Source organism: Artemia franciscana, chromosome 18 (genome assembly GCF_032884065.1).
Source record: "Artemia franciscana chromosome 18, ASM3288406v1, whole genome shotgun sequence".
Classification (NCBI taxonomy): domain Eukaryota; kingdom Metazoa; phylum Arthropoda; class Branchiopoda; order Anostraca; family Artemiidae; genus Artemia; species Artemia franciscana.
Window position 1 is genome coordinate 23,526,069 of NC_088880.1, and position 24,636 is coordinate 23,550,704.

The window sequence follows — 24,636 nt, forward strand, 5'->3', positions numbered from 1 at the left end:
ACAGAACAGTGTCAGTTTTTGCAATTTTGTGCTTCAAGAGAACAACTTTTGGCTTAACTGCAGACGAAACGTTATCAAGCAGAAATTCTGAGAGCTATCTTTGACAAAACTAAACAGAATCTATATGTATCTAGGTTAGTTGCTAGTAGGCTAGAATTTCAGGAAGTTCAGTTTGGCAAGCTGGGAGGGCCACCTCGCCGTCCCTTGGGATATATGCGGAGGTCAAGGAGAACTGGGGCGAAGAAATTTACCTAAAATGGGATTGGCTCTGGATGATTTGAAATGGGTAATGTATGTAAGGGGTAATTTTATGCCTCTTGGAAAACGTAGAAAATATTTAGGGAGAAAAATAGATTGAGGGATGGTCCTTACAGTTGTCCTATGTGTGGAGAGATGGATGAGTCTTTGCAACATTTTTTAGGGAATTGTAGGGAGTTGCACTGTAAGTATTTGGTAGGGAGGCTGAGGGGAGAGATTGGATTTTGGAAACTTTGAGAGGTAGGTGTTACTTAAGTATAAATAATATTGGAAAGTTCGTCCGGGTAGGTATGAGGTATCGTGATGTTTTCTTAAATAATTAGTTTAATGTCTTTTCAGTCTATATTTGTTGCTTATCTTTTTCACTTGTTTTGTGTATGTCACCATGGCCCAATAGGGCTTTTCTTGTGAATAAATCTATCTATCTATCTATCTATGCATGGTCACCCAGTTTCAGTGGTCATACAGCCACGTTCATTCAGCCTACTTAAGGGTTTATTAGCAAAAGGGAAGTTGCTTTCCTGAAAGTTTAAAGTTTTAAATATGTTTTAAAGTAACAAGAGATCACGCGGCAGCTCAGTGCCTATTTATGGTATTCTGGGCTACAAACGACAATTTTGGCCCCAGGTCAAAATAAGGCCAAATAAGGTCAAAATAGCATTAAACAATAATCCAGAGATAGCGAATGGGCTCAGAACTATCGTGAGCTAATTTTAAAGTTTCAGAAGTTATACTGCCACACGGTAGCGTATTTGTCTCTAAAACTATATACACTCTTTCCAAGTGGAAGTGAATCTAGACAATTTATTTAGTAATAATTTCCGCTTCAATCCAACGCCATTTTCCCGGAGTTTCATGCCATTTTTGAAATTCCCATAAATTTCTTTCCGCAACAAAAATAAATGGTATTTTTTTTCTCACTAGCCTTTTTTTCAACGCATTTTTTTTTAATTTTTGGTTTCTATGAGTCGTTGTTCGTTCTTCACTAGTTGCACCTACTGCTGCAGTCATGATAATGACTGCAGATAATGACTAATACACATTACTGAATAGTTGTGTTATGACTATTAGGGTAGGGTCATTGGATTATGATCATTATTGTAATATTTTAATAATTATTATTTTAGATGACCGGGAGTGCAACTGAAGAGCCAGTAAATTCATTTTTAGACCCAAATTTCAAAGGTTCCATAGGAGGTCCTTCAAACATACGAAGGTGAGGATTTATCTCCAGCGTTAGATGTGGTTCAGGGGAACGGGTCATAAATTCAATTACCACTCTCCCCTCCAAAAAAAGAAATATTGTCTTTAAAGTGGGCCTTTTTATATAATACAAAGCAAGCCATGAAAGACACTGGGCTCACGATTCATTGGAAAAAGTTGATTTTTAAATATTTGAGCTCTGCGATTTTTATTTTACTTATATTTAATGTAGCCCCCCTAATATTTAGATTTTTTCTAGCACGACATAAAAACAACAGAAGTTACCCAATAAAATAAATAATTTCTCAGAAAAAATCCGCTAAAAAAGATTTTGCAGAGCTTAAGAACCAATTAAACATTACACCACAGTTATACCATAGGTCTTTCCAAAAATGTTGTCTCTTCCAAAAACATACGGTTTACCAAAAATACAAAAAGTTAATCATATCCAGGATAACCAGATCCAGTGAGAAAAAGAAGAATACTATGACAAAATCGGTTCACAGGACAATATAGAAAGACCAAACTTAAAAAAATGCTAAGTAAAATTAGTCTTTTGCGAGCAAGAGTGGAAGGGTAACTGAATAAAAAATGTAATACTGAACATCTCTTCAGATTTTCAAATGGATATTCATTTTATATAGAGCTTTTTTGAGCGCTAACCGTTTATCAAGAGATCCTATCAGCCTACGTAAGATGAATTCGTAAAAAAAGCGAAAGATTATAATTAATAAGTTTAGCATAAATGGGGCTTGGATTCTGATCTTTCGTATTTTTGCGTAAAATCATCTTTCGCAAAATAACAGTATCTCTGATAATGCCACACTTTTGAAAGTCATTTAAAAGTCTGAATAGCCATTCAGTATTGGTTTTTTATCAGTTTACCCTTCCACCGTTGCTTGGATATAGCCTCTTTCATCTAGTATCTCTTTTTAACATTTGTCTTTTTATTATAGTAGACTTTAATTTGTATTTTTTACTTTTTTTTATTCCTAATTTTGCACTAAGGGCGGTTGAGCGGATAAAGAGAAGGCACTTACCACTTGTCGGAGCAGACAACTGCAGAAACCCAATCATCGTGATTTAAGCTGTCCTGAGGTTCTGGCGGGGGAAAGCGTTCAACATATTCAATATCAACAACTGCCTCAGTAGGGATAGAGTAGTTGATCAAATGCTCCAACAGACTCAATCGCAAAAATTCACCATTGACCAAGAAGTCGAAATCGACAGCGTTCCAATCAGATGTTGATTCTTTAAATACATGAAACAGTAGACTTAGTGAAGAAAAAAAAGATTCAAATGGGTTTTAAATAGTTTAGGTGTTCACTAGTACAATTAGTTATTTCCATAAAATTAGCCTAAATTCCAGAGAAAGGTCACGAAGAAGCTAGCTACTTCCCTAAAAGTACCAATGCTCTACTGAAAAAAACCTTGAGTTTTTTTTCTCAAGTGGAATGTCAATAAATTTAAATATGGAGCCTAGAAAATAAGTTTTGTAAATAAGGTAGCAGATATCCCTCCTCCAAGAAATGCAAGGACCATGAATTTTAGAGAGGCTGTTAGAGCTTGAACGAAAATTGCGTTCCAGGTTTTCGTGCATCCTCCTTTCAACCCTAAGAATTTTAATATGTTCTATTATAAGCTAAAAGCTGAAACTATTTTACTCAATGTTAATCTTTTTAAATGGGGAATCCATAAAAATCCTCTATGTAGAAATTGCCACCAGAGTTTGGAAAACGCTCAACATTTTCTCTTTGAATGCAAGACAATAGATCAAGATTCTAAGAGACTGAGAAATTACTGCCATCAATTGCAAATTTCTATATAATCTGATGCTCTTATAATTTGCTCCCTTTCATATGATTTGGAGACCACAATTTACAGATTGATGATAATGACCCTAAAAAGATGCCATTATTACTAACAGCACGCGGATAGTTATCAACTGGCAGATATTTTTTGGAATACAGTTAGAATCATCCAATAGTCAGTGAAAGCATCCATTGATTTCAAACGGGTGGATAAACCTCCTACTGGATCCTCAGACCCCGCAAATATATGAAGAAGTGTCAGAAACACCCATTCTTATTTTCTCTTGTCATTTTGGGAGGTTTTTTATCCCCCAAAATGAATGTTATTTAGGGCTATTTTCTGAGACTTTTCTTTTGAGAAAATTTGAAAGGTTTTCAAGAGCTTTAATACTAGAATTTGTGTTTTTTCTTAAAAGTCAATCAATTTGGCTTTCGCCAGTGCAGAAAGGCTGAGTAAGCCCTAATCAAATGACTAGATTTAAAGTAAAAACAAATTGAGAAGGATAGTTCACAAAATTTTTATTTAAATAGATCAGGTATTCCCCCGCATTGAATCTAAGACAATATATATGGAACTCTGTCGTATTTTCTCCTATTTAGGATCAACAAGAGTGAAGGCATCAGGAGACATTCGTGTTTCACAGCCTTATAGTCCCAAAGCTTCTTGGGACCAAAAGTGTATAGAGCCTTACTAAGACCCATCCTTGGAACTTACCTAACTGGACAATATTACACGAGTGATACAAAGTTGCTAGAAGTCGATCAAACACGACCAACAAGATCTCTAACTTAAACTCACCAGTCACTCTACCTTGACACTCTAAAACTGAAAATTCCTACACGTATATATAAATGCCATTGTCAGGGTAATTGATATAGGCCTACCAAGAAAAACAACTTCTTCTCTCAAGAGGTGACCAATGATCAACAGTCCAGGTACATTATCAATAGACAATTGCTTGAAGGGATACCATGGAGGTTACATAGGGAGTGTGCAACAACAGTGTACAAGTATAGGCTCTTATCCAAATAGAGCACAATATCTACTCTTGCAAAAAGTTAACCAACTACGTGTGTTCATAGCTCCTCCTCCACCACAATCTGTTCAAAGCCTCCCTCTTTACCCCCTACAATGAAGTTAAGGTAATTTATTTTTCGGACAAAAGATATTAGTTGTTTCTTAGTTAAGTAGAATATAGAAACTGTTCTAATCCTTCATCATAGGAATTTTAGGGGTTGTTTTAATCTTTCACTGTGGCAATATTGGTTGCCATGGTAAGTGACGTCAAGAACTACTAAGCAGTTGGAACGCTTATGGCAGCTCTTAATTTGATCTCACCAGATTTTAATAGAACTCACCAGACTACCTGCGTAAACAAATGAAAATCCTTCAAAACAACACGTATTGAAAGTTGTTCTGCAGGTTCTTTTCAAATTTTGTACATATATTAGTAGTTACAATCTACATGTAGTTACTTCCAATGCTCAGTGACTATGATAAGCAGTAGTGGACTATGGTAAGTGAGTTGGAACGAAAATAGTAAAAAAAAGGTGGAGTCAAATGCTTACAAATTTCGAAGCTCAGAAGGAGAATAGTAAATTATAATTGAAACGCTTGAAGGATGGAATGGCTATTCAGTAGCCATCATAAGTAATGCATAGTAAGTAAGTAATACCTATGGTGGCTTTTACTTTTAGCTCAGCAGATTTTGATTCAATTCACCAGAATAAAGGCAAAAACTAGCATAAACCCTTCGATAATGAAATTTTTTTTAATTATTTTGTAGTTTCCTTCCAGTTATTTATGCCGCTAGCCATGCGACTCTCACCAACCTCGCAGGCCATGTACTCTCAATCAGAATGGTAAGCTCTAGTTTAATTTGTTAAGTAGCTTGAAATAGAAATGGTAAGGAAGATGAGTCAAACGCTTGCAAATTTAGAAACTCAAAACAACAAACCTTTCCACAAATCCTGCAGAGCTTATGAAACTTATGACAGTATTTGAAAAGAATCGTAACTTGTCGTGCTTTAAAATGTGAAAATCCTGTTAAGCTAGCAACATACATTGTAATCCAACGATGTGACAACTGATCTTTAAAAAATGATTAAATCTCTCTGAATAAAATTCAACTTAATTGAAATCTGATGTCAAATGAAATTTTTCAAGCATTTTCTAGCTCTATTTTGCGATAATTTATTACTCTTCTTGAAAACGATGGTCCAATCAAGAATTATTAGTGGGGAAACATTAGTTTCCCCACTGGATTCCTTATATTGGGGCATCACTACTTTAGCTGATGTCTAATGATTGCAACATACTCATCATCTGCTCAACAATTTTTCTCTCTTTTTCTATTGATACAACCATGAATTTTATTGACTGAAAATATCAAGATGTAATAATCTTATTTAGATCTTCTCTAAGGATACTTGCTTTTTGTTGAGTTGCCTTAAACACAAACAAGAGATGTTGCAGAGATTCATCTACAGTGCAACATAGCTAACACCTCGGAGAACGGGTACTGCCCATTTCAAATTCTACACTTTGTTTGGAAACTGCTTGCCAAACAAGTCTATGCTGCAAGGGCTAATTTTGCATTTTATGAAACTGGGGCTGGGAGGACTTTACTGGTTTTGTAAGTCTTCACTCATACAGACTATAAGTGTGGTGGGTCTTTTCTGAGTCAAAGGGATCATCTTTATTGCCTTTAAGGCAAGGGACTCAGATTGGTCTGTATGCTATCCATCAGGGCTTCAATTACTGCAGTAATTTCTGCTGAGATTAGTGATAACCCATCTGAGTGGTTTTGCAGTAATTTCTGCTGAAATTAGCGATAACCCATCTGAGTGGTTTTTGCTTATATTTTTCAATAACTGGTATATCAGTCACAGAATGTCATAATTACAGAATTGAATATATACATTGGATATACTAATGAAGTCTATTGAAAAGAAAATTTACCAAAATAGGATAATGAGAAAAAAAACTGAGTGTCATGTTATCACGTTTTTCTTTGTTAATTTCTCATTTACACTTTCTCAATATAACTTGACATTTCCATGCCCCTTCTACAAGTAATGCATTGATTTAGGCATTTTCCTTTGACATTACACAGACGTTTAAGTGTGCACTCCAATTCAAGTATATGTTGGTTGTGATTTCTATTAAGGAAGCATTTCTTTCCTTTTTGTCTTTTCCTCAGCTAATAAAATCACCAGTCAAAATCAAATAAAAATAAAACCACCAATTCATTTATTGATGCTTTTCCATTTTCGTTTCTTTTAGATAAATTTTCGTCAAAGCCCCTACAACTTGGAACTTAAATCATTAAAAACAAACCTTGAATGAGTCCATTTACTAGACTATTAAGATCTCTGACTTCAATTGATGATGGAACAGATAGAGGTGTCTCTGGTACTGAGTATCTGAAAAAGAGCATAGTTTGGGCTAAATAAACGTGTAAAAAGCTAACTGAGATCCTTGATGCTTTTGAAAATAAGTCTAACTTCTACACAAGGGTGGAGGGGGAGGTAAAATTGCATTGTTCTACAAAAAAGTATGATTCCTTATAGACCTTCCCCTTTTCAAAGATTACCCAGGGGATTACTAGGGCTAAATGTATTTACTAGGCCATATATGTACACGATGAGATTCAGGTAGGCATAATTTATATTAAGTTATATCATAAGCCATGGGTAAAAAAAATTTAGATATCTACATGCTATCTACAACCTACATGAGGTCCCATTGCACTCAGTCGTCTTTACAGTTGTCCTACTTCAACAAGTATAGAGGACTCACTCTTGGCTATACATTGCTCTATTGATATTGTTGCTTAAAAACATAGAAGTTTATTCATACTTGGCGACTTTAACTTACCTGCAATTGAATGAGTGGAAGGATACGGCCACACAAGCAATATGGTAACATAGTATTTTCTGGACTGCTTAGAGGAACACTTGCTATTCTAGGTGGTGACATTTCCACCAAGATTTCGAGAAGGACAATCTTTCACTTCTTGATCTCGTTTTAATAAATGATCCTGAGTCACTTATTAACATATAATCGCAACCCCCGTTCGGAAATAGTGACCAGATTGCAATAAAATGCAAATTTTGACAGTACCTACAGACATGCACTATAGACATGAACGCCAGTGTGATTGGTCATTCGTCAAATTTATGGAAGTAGAAGACACGTGGGAGATAATGAAAAATGTGTTGTTGGACACCGTCAATAAAAATACAACTATCATATGGAGACGCAAACCAAGAACTCTCCCCTTTATGATCAGAGAAATAAATATTGCTAGGAACAAGAAAAAAAATGTCAAAGCTCGTAAGCCAGAACCCAAATAGGGCTGGCTCCCTAATTAAGTTCAAAGCTACAAGGAACAAAGTTCAAGCACTGTCCAAAAAATTGAGAGGGAATTAAAAGGGGGCCATTCTGGCAACCTCAAAAACCAACCCCAAGAAGTTCTGTAAATACACCTCTGCACATAAACCTGGTAGGCACATGGCTACTCAGTTGATTTGTAATGGAATCCAGTCAAATAACCCCCCAAAAACTCTGATGCCTTGAATCACCAGTTTACATTAGTATTCACACCTGCAGACACTACCCCTTCCAAACCTCACCACACTACATAATTAATACTCAGGTGTCTCCAATAATAGTTGATAAGGCTGGGCTGGAATCTTGGATTAAGAAGCTTAATCCAAATAAGTCTGTTGGGCCAGATGGCATTCATTCATGACTCTTAAAAGAGAGCTCCTGCCCAATTGTTACTACCACTCTCAAGGCTCTTCCAAAAGTCTATTGACACCAAAATCATACCATTGGACTGGAAAGTTGCCCATATCTCGCTAATACATATAAGAGGAGACAGGACCAAAGCTCCTAATTATTGGCCAATCAGTATTACCTCTGCTATTGGGAAAATACTAGAAGGCATTGTAAATGCTCCTGTTCTGAAACATTTGGCCACGAACAACCTTCTATCAAAACAGCAACACGGATTCTAACCAGGTAGATCAGTAGAAACAAATTTGACTGACCCATATAATTATATAACCCAGCTCCTTGACCAAAGTCTCTCAGTTGATATTGCTCTGCTAGACTTTGCTAAAGCCTTCAATAAAGTCTGTCTTCAAAGGCTCCAGTAGAAACTGAAGGCAATTAGTATTGAAGAGGGTGTGGTAGACTAGGATCATGTCTTTCTTGAAGGGAAGAAAGCAGAGGGTCAGAGTTTTTGTTGAAGGCGGTGCAGCTTTCTATTCTGAAATCACAGAGGTCTCAAGTGGGATGCCTCCAGGAACTATTTTGGGACCTACACTTTTCCAATATCTACATTAACGATGCTCCAAAAAACCGAGATTAATAAACTTAGCCTATATGCTGATGACTCGAACCTTATTGGCCCTGCTTACACACAGTAGGGTGTAGCCTCAATAATGTCAGACCTGGATTACTTTTGCAAATGGGCAAATATATGGAGACTTGAGTTTGATGACTCTCAAATCTGTACAAAGATGGGCAATGAAATGCATAAAGGGTCTCAAAGATAAAGAGCATAGATGTCGACTGCAGAGCCTGAAGCTACCGACTCTGACATACCGTCAATACAGCAGCAATATGATAATGACCTATAAGTTGCTCCAGTCTGAAAACAAAGATATGTTTGAACCTGCCTGGTCATCAAGTACCAGAGGTCATTCAGCAAAGCTGTTTGGCAAGCATGCCAGGACAAGAAAAAGAAATAATTTCTTCTACAATCGAATCATAGGAATGTGGAACAGCCTAAGCGAGAGAACGATCGAATCTCAACAAGGACTGGGCGACAAAACTGGCTCACTCAATAGGATGCAGCAGATGTCCCGCGACCCCATCATCACTAACTGGCATATGCTGGATTCGTCCATATTGCTAGCAAGTGCAATTTAAGGTAATCAAATATAATAAATTATGAGCCTGTCCCATGGATGTCACTACAATCAAAATTAAAAAATATATTGAGAAGGGGTAAAACTTTTAATAAGAAAGTGCTTGAAAGAAAAAAGTTAAAAACTTGAGAAGGTGTGAGTATTTTTACTTCTTATACAGAAGCATTTAACAATAGGGAAAAAAATATATAAGTATAAATTAACACACACATAAAAAGATGTAAAAAACAAATGCTATTCAAAAATTAATATAAAAGGAACTCACAATTTTTAAAACTATAGTTGTTGCTTTTAAAAATCACCCAATAGGATAATTCATGTACAAAATACATGGCAAGATAATTGAAAAAAAATTTCAATTAATTTTATATCTAGAAAATGTACATATCATCTGACATACCTTTCCATCCTTATTCCAAATAAACAATTTACTAATTATTCCATTCCTAAAAAATTCCAAAGCTATTCCATTTTTAGCCTTTATATCAATGTGCATGGATTTATTACAATTAAATCTATAAACCTAAAAATTTACAGATCTTGTAATCCTGCCATTTTATCAAACATTTTAATTATTTTTTTTTAGTGCTATGCTTTAAGCTAAAATTGCAAAAGTAAATGGAGGAGGATGTAGAAAAGCAACAAATTAGAAATGCCTTCCTTCAACAAAATTCAATAGAAGTAAACATACCTAGAGAAATCAATACTAATTTAACTAAAACACAAAACCAATACAACAAAACAATAATAGAAACAGCAAACCCTTAAGTAGCCTGTAGAAAATAAAAGACTAAGTCATAAAGCTCTCAATAGTCTTTTACCAGCCATGAAATCAATAGCTTTTATGACACAATTTTAACCCTTTAAAAACTCAAGAAAGCTTAGTTTTCAGTATAGCACTAGCTTCATATAATTCTACAAACATAAGGAAATATCACAAGCCAGTTTGTTTGAAACAGTTTTTCAAAAATTTATTGCACAAACTGCAAAGTATACAAATTTTGGAACTAGAAATTTTTATTTCTTGTAAGTTTCGACTTTGCTCTTTTTTTCATCAGAAAAACTTTATTTTGCTGAAATTAACTCTTGTGTATTTTTTTACATTTTAAAAATTTTGACAATAAACCTCACAAATGATTTTTTCTAAGTTTGGCAAAGAAGCTAATGAAAACAACACGAGTCTTTGTTAAAATAGGGCATAAGATATAGGTTTAGCATTGTGTATCTGTTAAACTTTGCCTTGAAAAATCTGAAGAGAAGCTGCAAATAAAAAAATAAAAAATCAATTATCAGATTTGTGAAATTACTAAAAAGAATGAGATGTGCAGTTAAAACATTTCACAAAAATTTGTACTTTCATTATTTCTGCTACTTTGACTTCAACATTTTGGCAGGAGCGATCATTGGAAATGAATCAGCACTGACACTTCAAAGAGAACACACATAAAAAAAAAATATATTTTGTCCAAGATTCAAACTTCTGGTAACAAAACCACAACACAGAACCAATTACACCAAATCACCTTATATAGGTCTTTATACTACTTGCTTTTTCAAATCATGGATTTATGGTATGGTAATAATTTAAAGCAATAAGGTAAAGTAACATAGAATTCAAAATTTTTTTTACCCCTTAATGTAGCTTTTTAATGCTCTATTCCACTTTCAATCTACAAAAAGCATGGTGCAATGGTAAATACCTTTGCATTAAGCTTTTGAAGTTTTCTCTACAATGTTACCTGTGTGCTAGTTCTATAGGTGGCAATTGAGAGGGGCCCTATTCCCCCTAGTTTTGCCTCAGCCTAGATTTTTAGAAACACCTTTTATGGAGCCTTTCAATTGAAAAACAATTTTCCCAGTATGTCCATTACAAAAGTTAAAACTTGAAGTGTATTTTGGTGTCATATGGCACTTTATTTATTTACTAGCTGTTGGGGTGGCGCTTCGCGCCACCCCAACACCTAGTTGGTGGGGGCGCTTCGCGCCCCCCCCAAGCCCCCCTGCGCGCGTAAGTCGTTACGCGCCATATTAGTTACGCGCCATTGTAGTTGTGTCCCTATGTCCCACCTGTGAATATAGATATATATATATATATATATATATATATATATATATATATATATATATATATATATATATATATATATATATATATATATATATATATATGTTTTTAACTACGTAAAACTTGCGAATATACAACATTCTTTGCTGTCCCATTGTCTGTGCATATAAATAGATTGTCAGGTTTACCGACTCTTGAACATGCAACATATAATGGTCCATGGGAAAACAATCCGTATTCAGATCTATACCTCATGATTCTAATGATTGCCCTTGAGCTTTGTTGATGGTGATTGCTAATCGACCATTCCCTGAGTCGCCATCGTCATTTATATATCCCCCTGTGCACCCCGGCGTCCCCTTTGTAGTTATGTCCCTGTGTCCCGGTCGTCATTTATATTCCCTGTGTCCCGGTCGTCATTTGTGTCCCGGTGTTCCAGTCTGTGATTTCTCTTTGAGTGTCCCGGGCGTCATTTATATTCCTTGTGTCCCGGTGTCCCGGTCGTCATTTATATCCCCCTGTGCCCCCCGGCGTCCCCATTGTAGTTGTGTCCCTGTGTCCCGGTCGTCATTTATATTCCCTGTGTCCCGGTCGTCATTTGTATCCCGGTGTCCCGGTCTGTATATACATTCGTTTTTTAGTTTTGTTTTTCTCCTTTATTTTTTTCCTTTTTTCTTTTTTTTCTTTTTTAGTTTATTTAGATTTTTAGATTTTTTAGTTTTTTTATTAGTTTTTAGTTTTTTTGTAGTTTTTACCATTTTTTTAGTTTTTTTAGTTTTTTTTTTTTTACTTATGTCCTGGTCGTCATTTATACTCCCTGTGTCCCGGTCGTCATTTGTGTCTCGGTGCTTTGTTGATTGATAATTTATATTATATTTATATTTATATTTTTTTATATTTATTAATATTTTTTTAGTTTTCTTTTTCTCTTATTTTTCAGTTTTTTCCTTTTTTTTATTTTTTTCTTTTTTAGTTTTTAGTTTTTTTTTGTTTTTTACCTTTTTTTAGTTTTTTTAGTTTTTTTAGTTTTTTAGTTTTTTTAGTTTTTTTTATTAGTTTTTAGTTTTTTTTTAGTTTTTGCCTTTTTTTAGTTTTTTCAGTTTTTTTTAGTTTTTAGTTTTTTACCTTTTTTTAGTTTTTTTTTAGTTTTTTAGCTTTTTTAGTTTTTTTTCTTTTTAGTTTTTTTTGTAGTTTTTACCTTTTTTAGTTTTTTTTCTTCTTTTGTATTAGTGTGAAATAATTCAGACGTCATATGCGGACAAACACGACGTCACTCGACAGACAGACAGACAGACAGACAGACATAACCCACAAACAACTTATTTTTATATATATTTATTCATATTTTTTTAGTTTTCTTTTTCTCTTTTATTTTTCAGTTTTTTCCTTTTTTTTAGTTTTTTTCTTTTTTAGTTTTTAGTTTTTTTTTAGTTTTTTACCTTTTTTTAGTTTTTTTTTAGTTTTTTTATTTTTTTAGCTTTTTTAGTTTTTTTATTAGTTTTTATTTTTTTTGTAGTTTTTGCCTTTTTTTATTTTTTTCAGTTTTTTTTTAGTTATTAGATTTTTACCTTTTTTTTAGTTTTTTTTTTAGTTTTTTAGCTTTTTTAGTTTTTTTTTCTTTTTAGTTTTTTTTGTAGTTTTTACCTTTTTTAGTTTTTTTCTTCTTTTGTATTAGTGTGAAATAATTCAGACGTCATATGCGGACAAACATGACGTCACCTGATCCATCCACAGATCCACACACAGACAACTTATTTTTATATATATAGATAGATTAGTTCTGAAATATGGTAAGTTCCACCAACCTTGTCACACTAAATGTTATAACAATTTATGACAAAGCTGAAACACACTCTATGAAAACATACAGGTTACAAAAACAACTAGTACAAAAAAAAAAAAATCTTAAAACAGATTGTAATAAGACCTAGTATGGAAATCCATAGAGGCTAAACTACTTTTGAAAGACTAGACCATAATAGTTGCAATTATTTTTGATGGAAGTGCATTCCAAGTCTTCTACACTTGGCTAGATAAAGAGTTTTGGCCTAATCTTTTCAGTGGACATGATGGGTATATTTTGTGTTGGTGTTGACTGGTAGAACTGTATTCTGTAAAGGTGAAGAAGTGAGTTGGAGTGGTATTATCAATCTTCCAAACAATGCCAAATGTATTTGTTAGGTAAGCTCTATCATGTAAGAACTAAAGACTAGGTGACTGTAGTCTCTGCATTATCTGGTGGTATGGCAAATGTCTCAGGTAAGGTATGAGTTTGGTAGCCCTATGTTGCACTTTCTCAAACTCTGTCTCGGTTTCTCTTATTAAGGGGATATCATACTGATGAGCAATACTCAAGTATTGAATGTACAGTGGATAGAAAAAACTTTAGAGAATGTACATGTTATACATAAGAATTGGTAATTTGCCCTATGGGTGATATCTGATACATGTTTATCAAATTTTAGTCGTGAATCAAAGCACACCCCAAGGTCTCAAACATACTCCATGCTTAACAGTGTATTTACCATCAACGAAGTAATGCTAATGTTGAGGGAGTCTACAGAAATAGTGCACAGCATTGCACTTGGTTTTGGTAATGAACATGGGGTCTGCAGTACACCACCAGCACAGAGCATCACAATCCTCTTGAAGTAAAGAAATTTCATGTTCATTGATGACTGACCTATAAAATTTCACATCAGCTGCAAACATTTTTATGGCCAAATTTTTAACAACATGCAATGTTTATAATGGTTCTATCAGGTCAACTTTATAAGAATTGATAAAAAAAAAAATACCTTTAAAATAAGCTCTTAAAGAGCTCCCTATCATGTTGTATTAGTATTCCACTTTAGTCAGTAGATAGTTTATGAATAATATCAAGGAGACTGGCAGAGGGAATACTAGAGAAGGGGATTGTAAATGATGGATTAAGGTTTTAAACCATAGGGACTATCTGGTGGAAATAGAATTCATCCTGTCACTAGCAAGTACAATTTAAGGTAAGATAATAGTATCCTTTGCACAACACCCATAATGCAATTTTAAGATACCATATGATGATATCATTAAGTCAAATTTATAAGAAATCTATAGATATAAACCCAAACTTTCAAATGAACTCTTAAACAGCTCTGTATGTTATCCCAGCACCTCTCCCAGCCTTTCCTTTCTCAAAACGACACCCAGATAGTACTTTTAAAGTGCCATATGGCAATTATCTTTTTTATTTGTACTTGTATGAATACCCCCTTCCTAATATTCTTTATCTAATTAGACACTTGGATTTTCCATAATTTTGTAAAAAAAATTATATAGTCATCATATTTTTATCCCAGAATTATAGAAAATACAAGGTCCTAATTTGATGAAGAATATTAGGTAGGAGGTACATCATACAAGTACCCTCTTATCTTGTCAGCATTGATCAAATTTATGGGTAGGCCTACACAGGTTGAAACAAAAGAAACACTTGGCAAAATACACAGGAGGCATAATATCTCAAATTAAGGGTAGGGGAGACCGGGGCGCCTTCGGTCACGGGGTGCCTCCGGTCACCCCCAATAACTCATTTTGAGTTTACGTATTTTTATGCTAGATGGCACTGGGGAGGTTGTTTATCCAAGGCGGATGTCCGAAGAAAATTTCCCTCAGTTAGCTTCAGCCAGTTTAGCTGGAGAGAGTTTCGTACCATTTTTTTTGCGAAAAGTAAGTTTCTCTACTTCTGTTTGAACCTAGCCTTCCCCTTCTGTTTGGCATGGATTTCGATGATTAAATTTGTATACACATAGAAATGATAGGACTAGAAGATAGTGGTATTTCTAAGGGGAAATCTTTCTCTGTTTTCGGGTCAGAAAATAAGTTTGACAAAATGGCGGCTGGGGCACCTTCGGTCAGTCCACGACAGGGCACCTTCGGTCGCTGACCGGAGGCACCCCAACCTGATGAATAACGTAACCTTACCAGTTTTAAGTTAAAGATAGGTCTCTCTACAATTCAATTGTGGTTAACATTGATGCTCCCAGCATAGAACTAAAGTAAGGTGTACCAAAAGAGTTTGTTACTTTCAGAACGAGAGAAGGGCAGTGATATTCCGCTGCATCAGCGAGTGTGTCCAAAAGAAATGAAGCCTGTAAATGACGCGCTCGGGCCACAGTGCATTTTCTTTGACGCTTGTTGGGTCGTGCTATTAAGTTCCACGAACTTATTACGCCGGAAATAAGTTCGTTTGTGTCTTCTCTTTTACTGTAGGTCATTTTTACACTGCCAAATTCGGTAAGTCTTAATTTCATTGTTTCTTCCAGATCATTGGTTATGGTTCGGAACAGAGTTCCAAAACGCCCGAAGGGTGTGTCAGATGAGGCTATGAACATTGCTGTTTCCAAAGTTTTGATGGACAAAGCTTCAATTCGTAGTACTGCAACAGCTTTCGGAATACCGAAATCAACCCTTATCGACAACGTTCGCCGAGCAAAAGAACTACGCGAGCAAGAGCAAGGGGGCATACCAGTGCCTATTCAAGCTGGGGTCTCTAATTCTGGAACCTCTAGTGGTGGCACATTCAATAGTGCTTTTCTTCCGACAAGAAAAGAGAGACTGTCAACTGCAAAAGTTTTCACGGCCAATGAAGAGGGCCAGCTTGCTGTTTATTTGAAACATTGTTCGAAAGTCCATTATGGTATGACCCTGATGCAAACACGAAAGTTTGCATATGATTATGCAAAAAGACTAGATAAGAAAGTTCCTCACAACTGGGAAGAAGCACAGATGGCTGGGCCAGACTGGATGAAGGGCTTTATGATAAGGCAAGGTGATTTGTCTCTCAGAAAGCCAGAGAAAACTAGCTTAGCTCGCAGCTCGAGCTTCAATCGTGCTAATGTTGACAGATTCCTTGACAACTTGGAGGCTGTCATGCACAAATACAAATTCACAGGAGAAAACATTTGGAACTGTGACGAAACGGGGGTCACAACTGTACTTGACAGCCCCAAGGTGATAGCACAAACCGGTACCAAGCAGGTTGGTCAGGTTACCACAGCTGAAAGGGGTGAACTTGTTACTGTTTGTTGCTTTGTCAATGCTATTGGTGGAACCGTGCCACCAGTCTTTGTATTCCCCAGAGCAAAGTTCAAGGATCATATGATGTTTGGGGCCCCTGCAGGAAGTCTCGGCCTAGCCCAAACAACTGGTTGGATGACTGCAACATTGTTTTACGAGGCGATACAGCATTTCAAGAAACAAGTTCGATGTTCCAAGGACAGCCCGGTCCTCTTATTGCTCGATAACCATGAGAGCCACATCGGTCTTGACGTTATCATGTACGCCCGTGCAAATGGCATTGTTTTACTATCCTTCCCACCCCACTGCAGTCATCGTCTTCAGCCTCTAGATATTACTATCTATGGACCACTGAAGTCTGCTTTGAAAAGAGCATTTCATGATTGGATGACTTCAAATTCGTTTCAGAGGATCCAGATCACCCATATTGCCCAGCTTGTAGGAAATGCTTATCCAAATGCACTGACCATGAACAACATCATTTCTGGGTTTTCGAAGCCTGGCATTTGGCCCTTCAACCGCAATGCTTTTTCTGATGAGGATTTTTATGCTGCGTCTGTCAGCGACCGTCCTAAGGCAGAACCGTGCCCATCAGCAACAGAGAGAAACCCACCAGTATCGGATCTACTAGATCCTTGCCCATCACCGTCAACTGCACCGGCAACACCAGCTGCAGAGATTCGTTACTCTAATGCTTTGACCCCCGAAGATGTCCGACCATATCCAAAGGCATTGCTAAGGAAACAGAGCAATAGGGGCGGAAGGAAAAAGGGTGCATCGAGAGTTTTGACAGACACACCAGAGAAAGATAAAATTGAAGCTGCTATGATGGCTAAGAAAGCAAAGCAAGATGAGAAAGATGCAAAAGCAAAAGCAAGATTGCTGAAAAAAAATATGAAGAAGCCAACAAGTCAAACGAAAAGCAAGGGTCAGAAGAGGAAGCAGCAAACGTCTTTGTGCGATCAGTCGATTGATGAAGAATCTGTTGTTTCAGTTCATCTGGATGATGACACGGATGATAGTCTACATATCAGTGATGACGAGCTAAATGAGCCACTTGCACTGGGGACCCTTAGTATTGGCGACTATGTGTTGGTGGAGTTTGAAGGCAAGAACAGTTCACTGCACTACGTTGGATTCATCAAAGAAAAAGATAGCAGTGAAGTTTTCGTAAGTTTCCTTTGCAGAAAGGACAGTGATTCTAGCAAGTTTTTTTTCCCACAAGTAGTGGATGAAAGCTATGTCAATTTGGCGGATGTTAAGATGAAATTGCCCATTCCTAGCAGAAGTGGGGGTACGGCACATGTCGCAGAGATGATTGAGTTCAGCGACGTCGATTTTTCACTTTTTCCAAGTCTCTGCTGAAAAGTGAAGTCGCTGAACTCAACCATCTCTGCCTCTGTATCAAAAGTGATGTCGAAAATTTCCTTCCGACAGTAATAAATGATGTGATTTTGTTACTTTGGCTTATTTTTACAAACAATAAACGAAGACATAAGTAAGCTTTGTATATTTAGCCATCTAAAGACAGGATAACGGAGGTAATTCATATAATTGCAAGGCTGACCGAAGGTGCCCCAAGCCCGACCAAAGGTGCCCCGGGTTGGGGGCACCTCCGGTCAAAATGGGGCTTCAGCGGGATCACTTTTTTCATACAATCTGGTTGAGTTCTAAGAAAACTACAAAATAGATTTGGTAGATCAAACTACATATTTACATATCAGAGTGGGGGTGTGAATGAATTATAGTGGAAGCACCTTCAAATATGTTCACTATAATTCTTCTGCATATTATGAAGTAAGAATTGTTTTCCTAACATGTTTGTTTCTCAATATCCCAAATTGCAAACTAAATCCAAGAACAGTCAGCCTTGGTCAACTTTCAACAATAAACCCCACATTTTAAAAGCAGTGGTGGTTTTGGGCCAAGGCAAAGGAAGCAGCTGCCCCCCCCCCCCCCCTCAGTTTTTCTGACACTATATTCCTTGGTAATGTTTATATTTACTGACTATTCAGGTAGCTAAGAAAAAAACTTATCTCTATAGTCAGAATTGCATTGTGAATCCAAATTTAACATTCATTTATACTGGAAATGAACTTTACTTCACCATTATATAGCCTATACCAATTTAGGGTAATATTTGCACATTAGTGGTGGGGTGATGGTGAAAAAGTTCACTTCCAACATAAATCAAGGAGGCACACTTGTGCCTCTTTAAAGAGGTGAACCACGACAATGTTAAGCGATCTTTGGATCCAGTGGTTGCAGAGGGATGGGGAGGGATGCATTTCGTAGCCCGAGCTCCAACTAAGAAACCTGCCAAATTTCATCCCCCTCCAACTTTTCCTTCATGGGGAAAATCTGGCCAAAAGTTTCAACACCCCAAACCCCCCCTCTTTAACGTTGTCTGATCGGGCTGAAATTCACAAGTTAAGGTCCCCTAGGGCCCAGGAGCTTATCCGCAAAATTTCAGCTCGATCTGATAACTCCTTCCCTGTTTTCCAGAAGCCACTCATAGCCACTTATTGTTCATGTTCTCCTTTTGTTTTTTCTGCCACGCCTACAGGTCACAGCCGACATTGGATCTGGGTGTACAAAGACTCATTCGATGCAGAATTCTCCGAGTAATTTTCCTGGAAAGTTTCGTTGGAAAATCTTAACCCCCCGATTTTCTAGCTTAGAAAAACCCATTTCTCCATGTTAATTTTTTTTCTCCATGTTAATTTTTGAAATTTTAAAAGTTATATTTATACACATGCAGGTATTTTGACTTCAAACATGCCCTGTTAGCTCAGTCAGTAGAGTGTGGAACTTTTAATCCTAAGGTCAAGGGTTCAAGTCCCTTATTGGGCGGTTTTTTTTCACAAAATATGAAAAAAAACTTTGTTTTCTTAAAGAGTTAAAGAGGCTGCATCCCAAAGTCGAACCTTAAAACGTACAGGAATTAGGAGAGGAGAGGCAGTCCTAATTCCTGTACGAGGAGTACAGGAATTATTAAATTACATCCACCATGGATTGTAGAAAAACGTACAGAAATAATATGGAAAAAAACTTCGTTTTCTTAAAGAGTTAAAGAGGCTGCATCCCAAAGTTGAACCTTAAAACATACAGGAATTAGGAGAGGAAGTTGGGGGGGGCTGCCGCCCCCCAAACCCCCTGCTTTTAAAGACTCTTTTGTACAGGTTTTTTGTTGTGGGGGGCTGCCACCCCCCCAACCCCCACTCTTGGCTTCGGAAAGGCCCTCTTTTAATTAACAAAAAATTGAAATGAATGAATAATGGAATAACTTTGACAAATGTTAAACACAAGAGGACAGGAGAACCATTGCGCCGAAACTAGTAATTAGTAACAATGAAGTCCCCCCACAACAAAAAACCTGTACAAAAGAGTCTTCAAAAAGAGGGGGGGGCAGCATCCCCCCAACTGCCTCTTCTAATTCCTGTACGTTTTAAGGTTCAACTTTGGGATGCAGCCTCTTTAACTCTTTAAGAAAACAAAGTTTTTTTCATATTATGAATGTTAAAATTTGTATTCAGGATGCAGTTCTGACTATAGGCAAGTTTGAACTTTACCCCCAACCCCCCTAATGTGCAAATATATACCCTGAATTAGTATATACAGGGGTGGAGGGTAAAGTTTGTTTCTGATGCAAATGAAAGTTAAATATGGATTCAGGATGCAATTCTGATGGTACAGATGTATGAGCAGTCTATCACATAAGGAGACATGTTAAGAAAACAATTTTTAGGCTACTTCACAATATGCATAATAATTTTAGTTAATATATTTTGCAGCATGAAACCTTTTATCTTCACTTCTTTCCTTGTTCTTCCAGTTTTCCTAAGAAATTCATGAGTTTCTTGTAAGCTATATATTATTAAGAGAGTGTATACCCCCCCCCCCATAATGTGCTAACATATAGGCTACTAGAATTGCATTCTGAATCTAAATATAACCTTTTTTTGAATCACAAATGAATTTTACCCCTAATCCCATGCTATGCAAGTAGCCTATATACCATGATTTGGATATATTTATGGATGGGGATAAGGTTCATTTGTGATGCAAATGAGGAATATAGCCTATTTAGGTTTAGAATGTCATTCTTGGTATATATTTGCATATTAGGGGAGTGAGGGTAAATGCTCTGCTAATATAGGCCTATAGGTTCTAAGAAATTCATGAATATCTTAGAAAAACTTGAAAAATAAGGAAAGAACTGAAGAGAAAAGTTATCCTGCTGCACAATACTTTAACTAGGATTATTGTGCATATTATGAAGTAAGAATTGTTTTCTTAGCATGTCTCCTTATGTGGTGAACTGCTTGTACATCTGTACCATTTTGACTAGAGGTAAGTTTGTTTCTTAGCTACCTGAATAGTCCATTAATACAAACATTAGCTTACCCAAATTTATTATTTTATAATTTTTACCCTCTTAATAATTACCTTAATTTGCACTTCCAAGAGAAGTAATGTCTAATGTTGGATCTGTTGATGAGACGGTAGTTAAAACATTTTACAAAAAATATAAAAGAACAGGGTTGTGACTGTGTCTACAGCCCATATTAAGGTACTTCATTGACTTTAAAATGTCATAGTTTTAGAATACCTTGACCCCACCCCTCAATTTTACTGATGACCAAAACCATTACAGAGTAAGAGATGTTGATGTGAAAAGATCAGGTCAAGGCTCATCTCAGCCTAAGAGTCCATTCTCCTCTGGTTTAGCCTTGAAAAGAACATTTATAAATTTAAGTAAAACAACAAGAAAACGATATCTCACTGTTTTTGCTTAGTAGCAAGACGAACTTGAAGTTCTTTCACTTGTTGTTCTTCCATCCCTTGGCACGTGCTAAAAAAAATTTAAATTCGCGATAGTGCCGGTCAATGACAAAAAATTGTTTCCGTCATTCAAACTGCCACTGTCAATTCTCTGTTTGTTCGCTGAAACTGTTATTTAGGGCATTAAAATTGGGAAGGTTCAAAACCTAAAAAAACAAATTAAACTGAAAAAATTGAGTACCGTTTATTTCCTTAGTGATTGCTGGGGAAAAGTGATTGCTGGGGAAGAATTACATTGTCAATTGTCAAGAGCATTTCTTTTTTTAGCCATATCGTTGCAAAGGATTTATGCCCCTTTAAACTACTTCGCTTTTTTTCAGTCTATAATCAGGATCATTTACATTATCTTCAATTTCGTTGGTATCTGAATCGTTTTCTAAAGTTTTTAGATATAATCTCTTATAAAGGATATGTTATATGGATTTAGCATTCTTCGGGCCAATATCAAATCTTCAACGGTTAAGCTACAAAATACATAAGCAATTGCTTCAATTGCTTATGTATTTTATTCTAATTTCTCGTTTGTTCTTTTAATTTTTCGTTTTTTGTATGTTTTCAGGTGTTTACTTATTACAAGATCAGGTAAAGATTAAAGGAAATAATTTAAAAATCTGGAATTATGGGGTAACCTAAAAATGGTTGCCTTATAATATAAGTGTACAGAGCTAATCACCAGTTCAATCACTGCGATCAGGAATGCGTCCATTAAGCGTAAATCAGAAGGTTTTGACGTCTGAAGTACAATAAGGAGTATATTTTTGATTATTTATCAGAGGCAACGCAATAGCATTGCCTACAGTAATGGTCTTAGGGCTCCAATGTTTTATCATTTATTTATTTTTTCCACAGAGGCACTTCATATGGAAGGTATTGCCGTATAAATTTTGAAGGAGGCTCATTCGATTGGAAGTTAGAAGTTTTAGTACCGTTTTAAGAGATTAAAGTGATCAGTGGGCAACAGCGCCCCCCATACCCTTTTCCCCCCACGTGTATCATATAAAATTTTGAGATTGCTATTTTTCTAATATAATTCAAAAATAAATGACAAAAAATACGGGGTCGACACACCCCCCAGGCCCCGGAGGCAGGAGCTACAAGTTATAGCCTGGGGGTATATGTGGATCTTATGGAAGCGATGCTCGTAATGACTTCATAGGGGACTCATTTGATTGGAAATTTAAAGTTCTAGTTCACTTTCTAGGAATGAAAAGAGATGATTAGGCAACTAGCTTCTCCCGACAAAAATCCGATAAAAATTTTGAGATTAGCATTTTCTTAAAAATAGATCAAACATCCAGTGTTGTCAGAGCCCCCTAGAGCCTGGGACCAAGTGATGTAAGTTGTATCCAGGGGCATTTAAGATTTTTATGTAAAGGGTGGATGTATAAATTTTAGAGCTAAATCATTTGATTGGAAATTGAAAGTTCTGATTACCTTTTTATGATTTAAAAGTTGTTGGAGGGCATCTAGACCCCTCCCCTCACACACACGCCCTCTTTTTCCAAATGTATCTGATGGAAATATTGAGAAAGCCAATTGGTTTGAAATGGTCCAACGATCAGATCCTAACAATTTCAGGGTCAAGATACCCCCCCCCAGAGCATAGGGAAGGGTTGTAGCTTATCATCTGTGGGCATATAAGGTTCTTGTGAGAGGTGGTCGTGTAAACTTTGGAAGGTACTCAAATGATTAGAAATTGTCAGTTCTAACTCCCTTTTTAAGAGTCAAAGTGATCCAATGGCAACTAGCCACCCCTTCCAGCCCTTTTTTCGCATATGTGTCCAATCGAATTTTGTATATAGTCATTTTGTTCAAAATTGACCCAAGATCATATGACAAAAACTCCAGGGATAGTACAGCCCCCCCCCCGAGCCTGGAGGCAAGTGCTGTAAATTGTGCCCTTGGGGCATATAAGGTTTTATGGAAGGGATGGTCAATGAGAATTTCTGCTGCCTTTTTAAGGGAAAAAAGGATCAAAGGGCAGCTAGCCCTCCTTCCCAAGGTTAGCCCTCCTTTTCCCCCAAATAAATCCAATCAAAATTTTGAGATAACTATTTTGTTTAAAATAGCCTAAACATCAAGTAAAAAAAACTCCTACCTTTCTAAGAGTCATCAAAAGTGATCGGAGAGTATTTAACTCTTCCCCCCTTCCCACACACACACACACACACACAGATACTCTCTTTTACTCAAACGCATCCGACCAAAATCTCGGGATAGCCATTTTGTTTGAAATAGTCCAACGATCAGATGACAAAAACTCTTTGGTCAACATAACCCCACCAGAGTTACTTATGCCCCGGGGATATAAAAGGTTTTTGTGGAAGAGATGGTCTTATAAGCTCTGGAGATGACTTAAATGATTAGAAATAAAAATTTCTAGTTCCCTTCCTATGATTCAAAAGTGATCCGATGACAACTAGCCTCCCCCCCCACCAACCCTAAGACCATAAAGTTCCAATGTTTTGTTATTTTTTTTCCAGAGGCACTTTTTACGGAAGGTATGGTCGTATAACCTTCGGAGAGGGCTCATTCAATTGGAAATTAAAACTTATAGTTACCTTTCAAGAGTCAAAAGTGATTGGAAGGCACCTACCCCTCCCCTCCCCCCCCAAGCACACACCCCCTTTTTCCAAATGTATCCAATAACAATTTTGAGATAGCTATTTTATTTGAAACCCTTTAAAGATTGAATAAAAACTCCGAAGTTAACAAAGCCCCCCAGAGCCCGGAGACAAGTGTTTCAAGCTATGTCCCGGGGGCAAATAAGGTTTTAATGTAAAGGGTGGTCGTATGATTTTCAGAGGTGGGTCGTTTGACTAAAAATTGAGATTTAGTTACCTTTTTAAGAGTCGAAAGTGATCGGAGGGCATCCGACCCCTCCCCAACTCTCACAAATACCTTTTTCTCCCGAAATGTATTCAATAAAATATTTAATATAGTCATTTTGTTTGAAATAGTCCAATGATCGGATAACAAAAACTTTTGGGTCACCATGACCCCCGAAAGAGCCCGGGGCTAGGGTTGTATCTTATGCCTCGGGAGTATATAAGGTTCCTTTGGAAGAGGTAGACTTCGGAGGGGATTCAAATGACTAGAAACTGAAAGTGCTAGTTACCTTTTTGAGAGTCAAAGGTAATTCGATGACAGCTAGCTCCCACCCTACCAAAAATATTTTTTGCAAATGGTTCCGATCGAATTTTGGGAGATTTATTTTCAAACAGTTCGTGGTAACAAACTGTAGTAAGGAGCGACCCGGCTCAATAGCAAACAAAACTGTAAAAAACGGAATGTTGATACTGATAGATACATCAAAAGAATTGGATTTTTATGATGATTTTAGATATATAAGTTCAATCAAATTTAGTCTTACCCATCAAAAGTTACGAGCCTGAGAAAATTTGCCTTATTTTGGAAAATAGGGTAAAACACTCCCTAAAAGTCATAGTCTTA

General features: G+C 36.5%; 1 protein-coding gene across 2 annotated transcripts in view; it reads right to left on the minus strand.

Moving 5' to 3' along the window:
- Positions 1-21,277, minus strand: part of LOC136038776 (ribosome biogenesis protein WDR12 homolog) — a 40,719-nt gene extending 19,442 nt beyond the window's left edge. For both annotated transcript variants that reach the window (XM_065722148.1, XM_065722147.1), the window contains exons 1-3: positions 21,125-21,277; positions 6,613-6,698; positions 2,502-2,712 (exon numbers count right to left, since the gene is read on the minus strand). In XM_065722148.1, coding sequence (XP_065578220.1) covers positions 2,502-2,712; positions 6,613-6,698; positions 21,125-21,180 — 353 coding nt within the window. In that variant the 5' untranslated portion in view covers positions 21,181-21,277. The remainder of the gene's footprint in view (positions 1-2,501; positions 2,713-6,612; positions 6,699-21,124) is intronic.
- Positions 21,278-24,636: the final 3,359 nt, after the last annotated feature.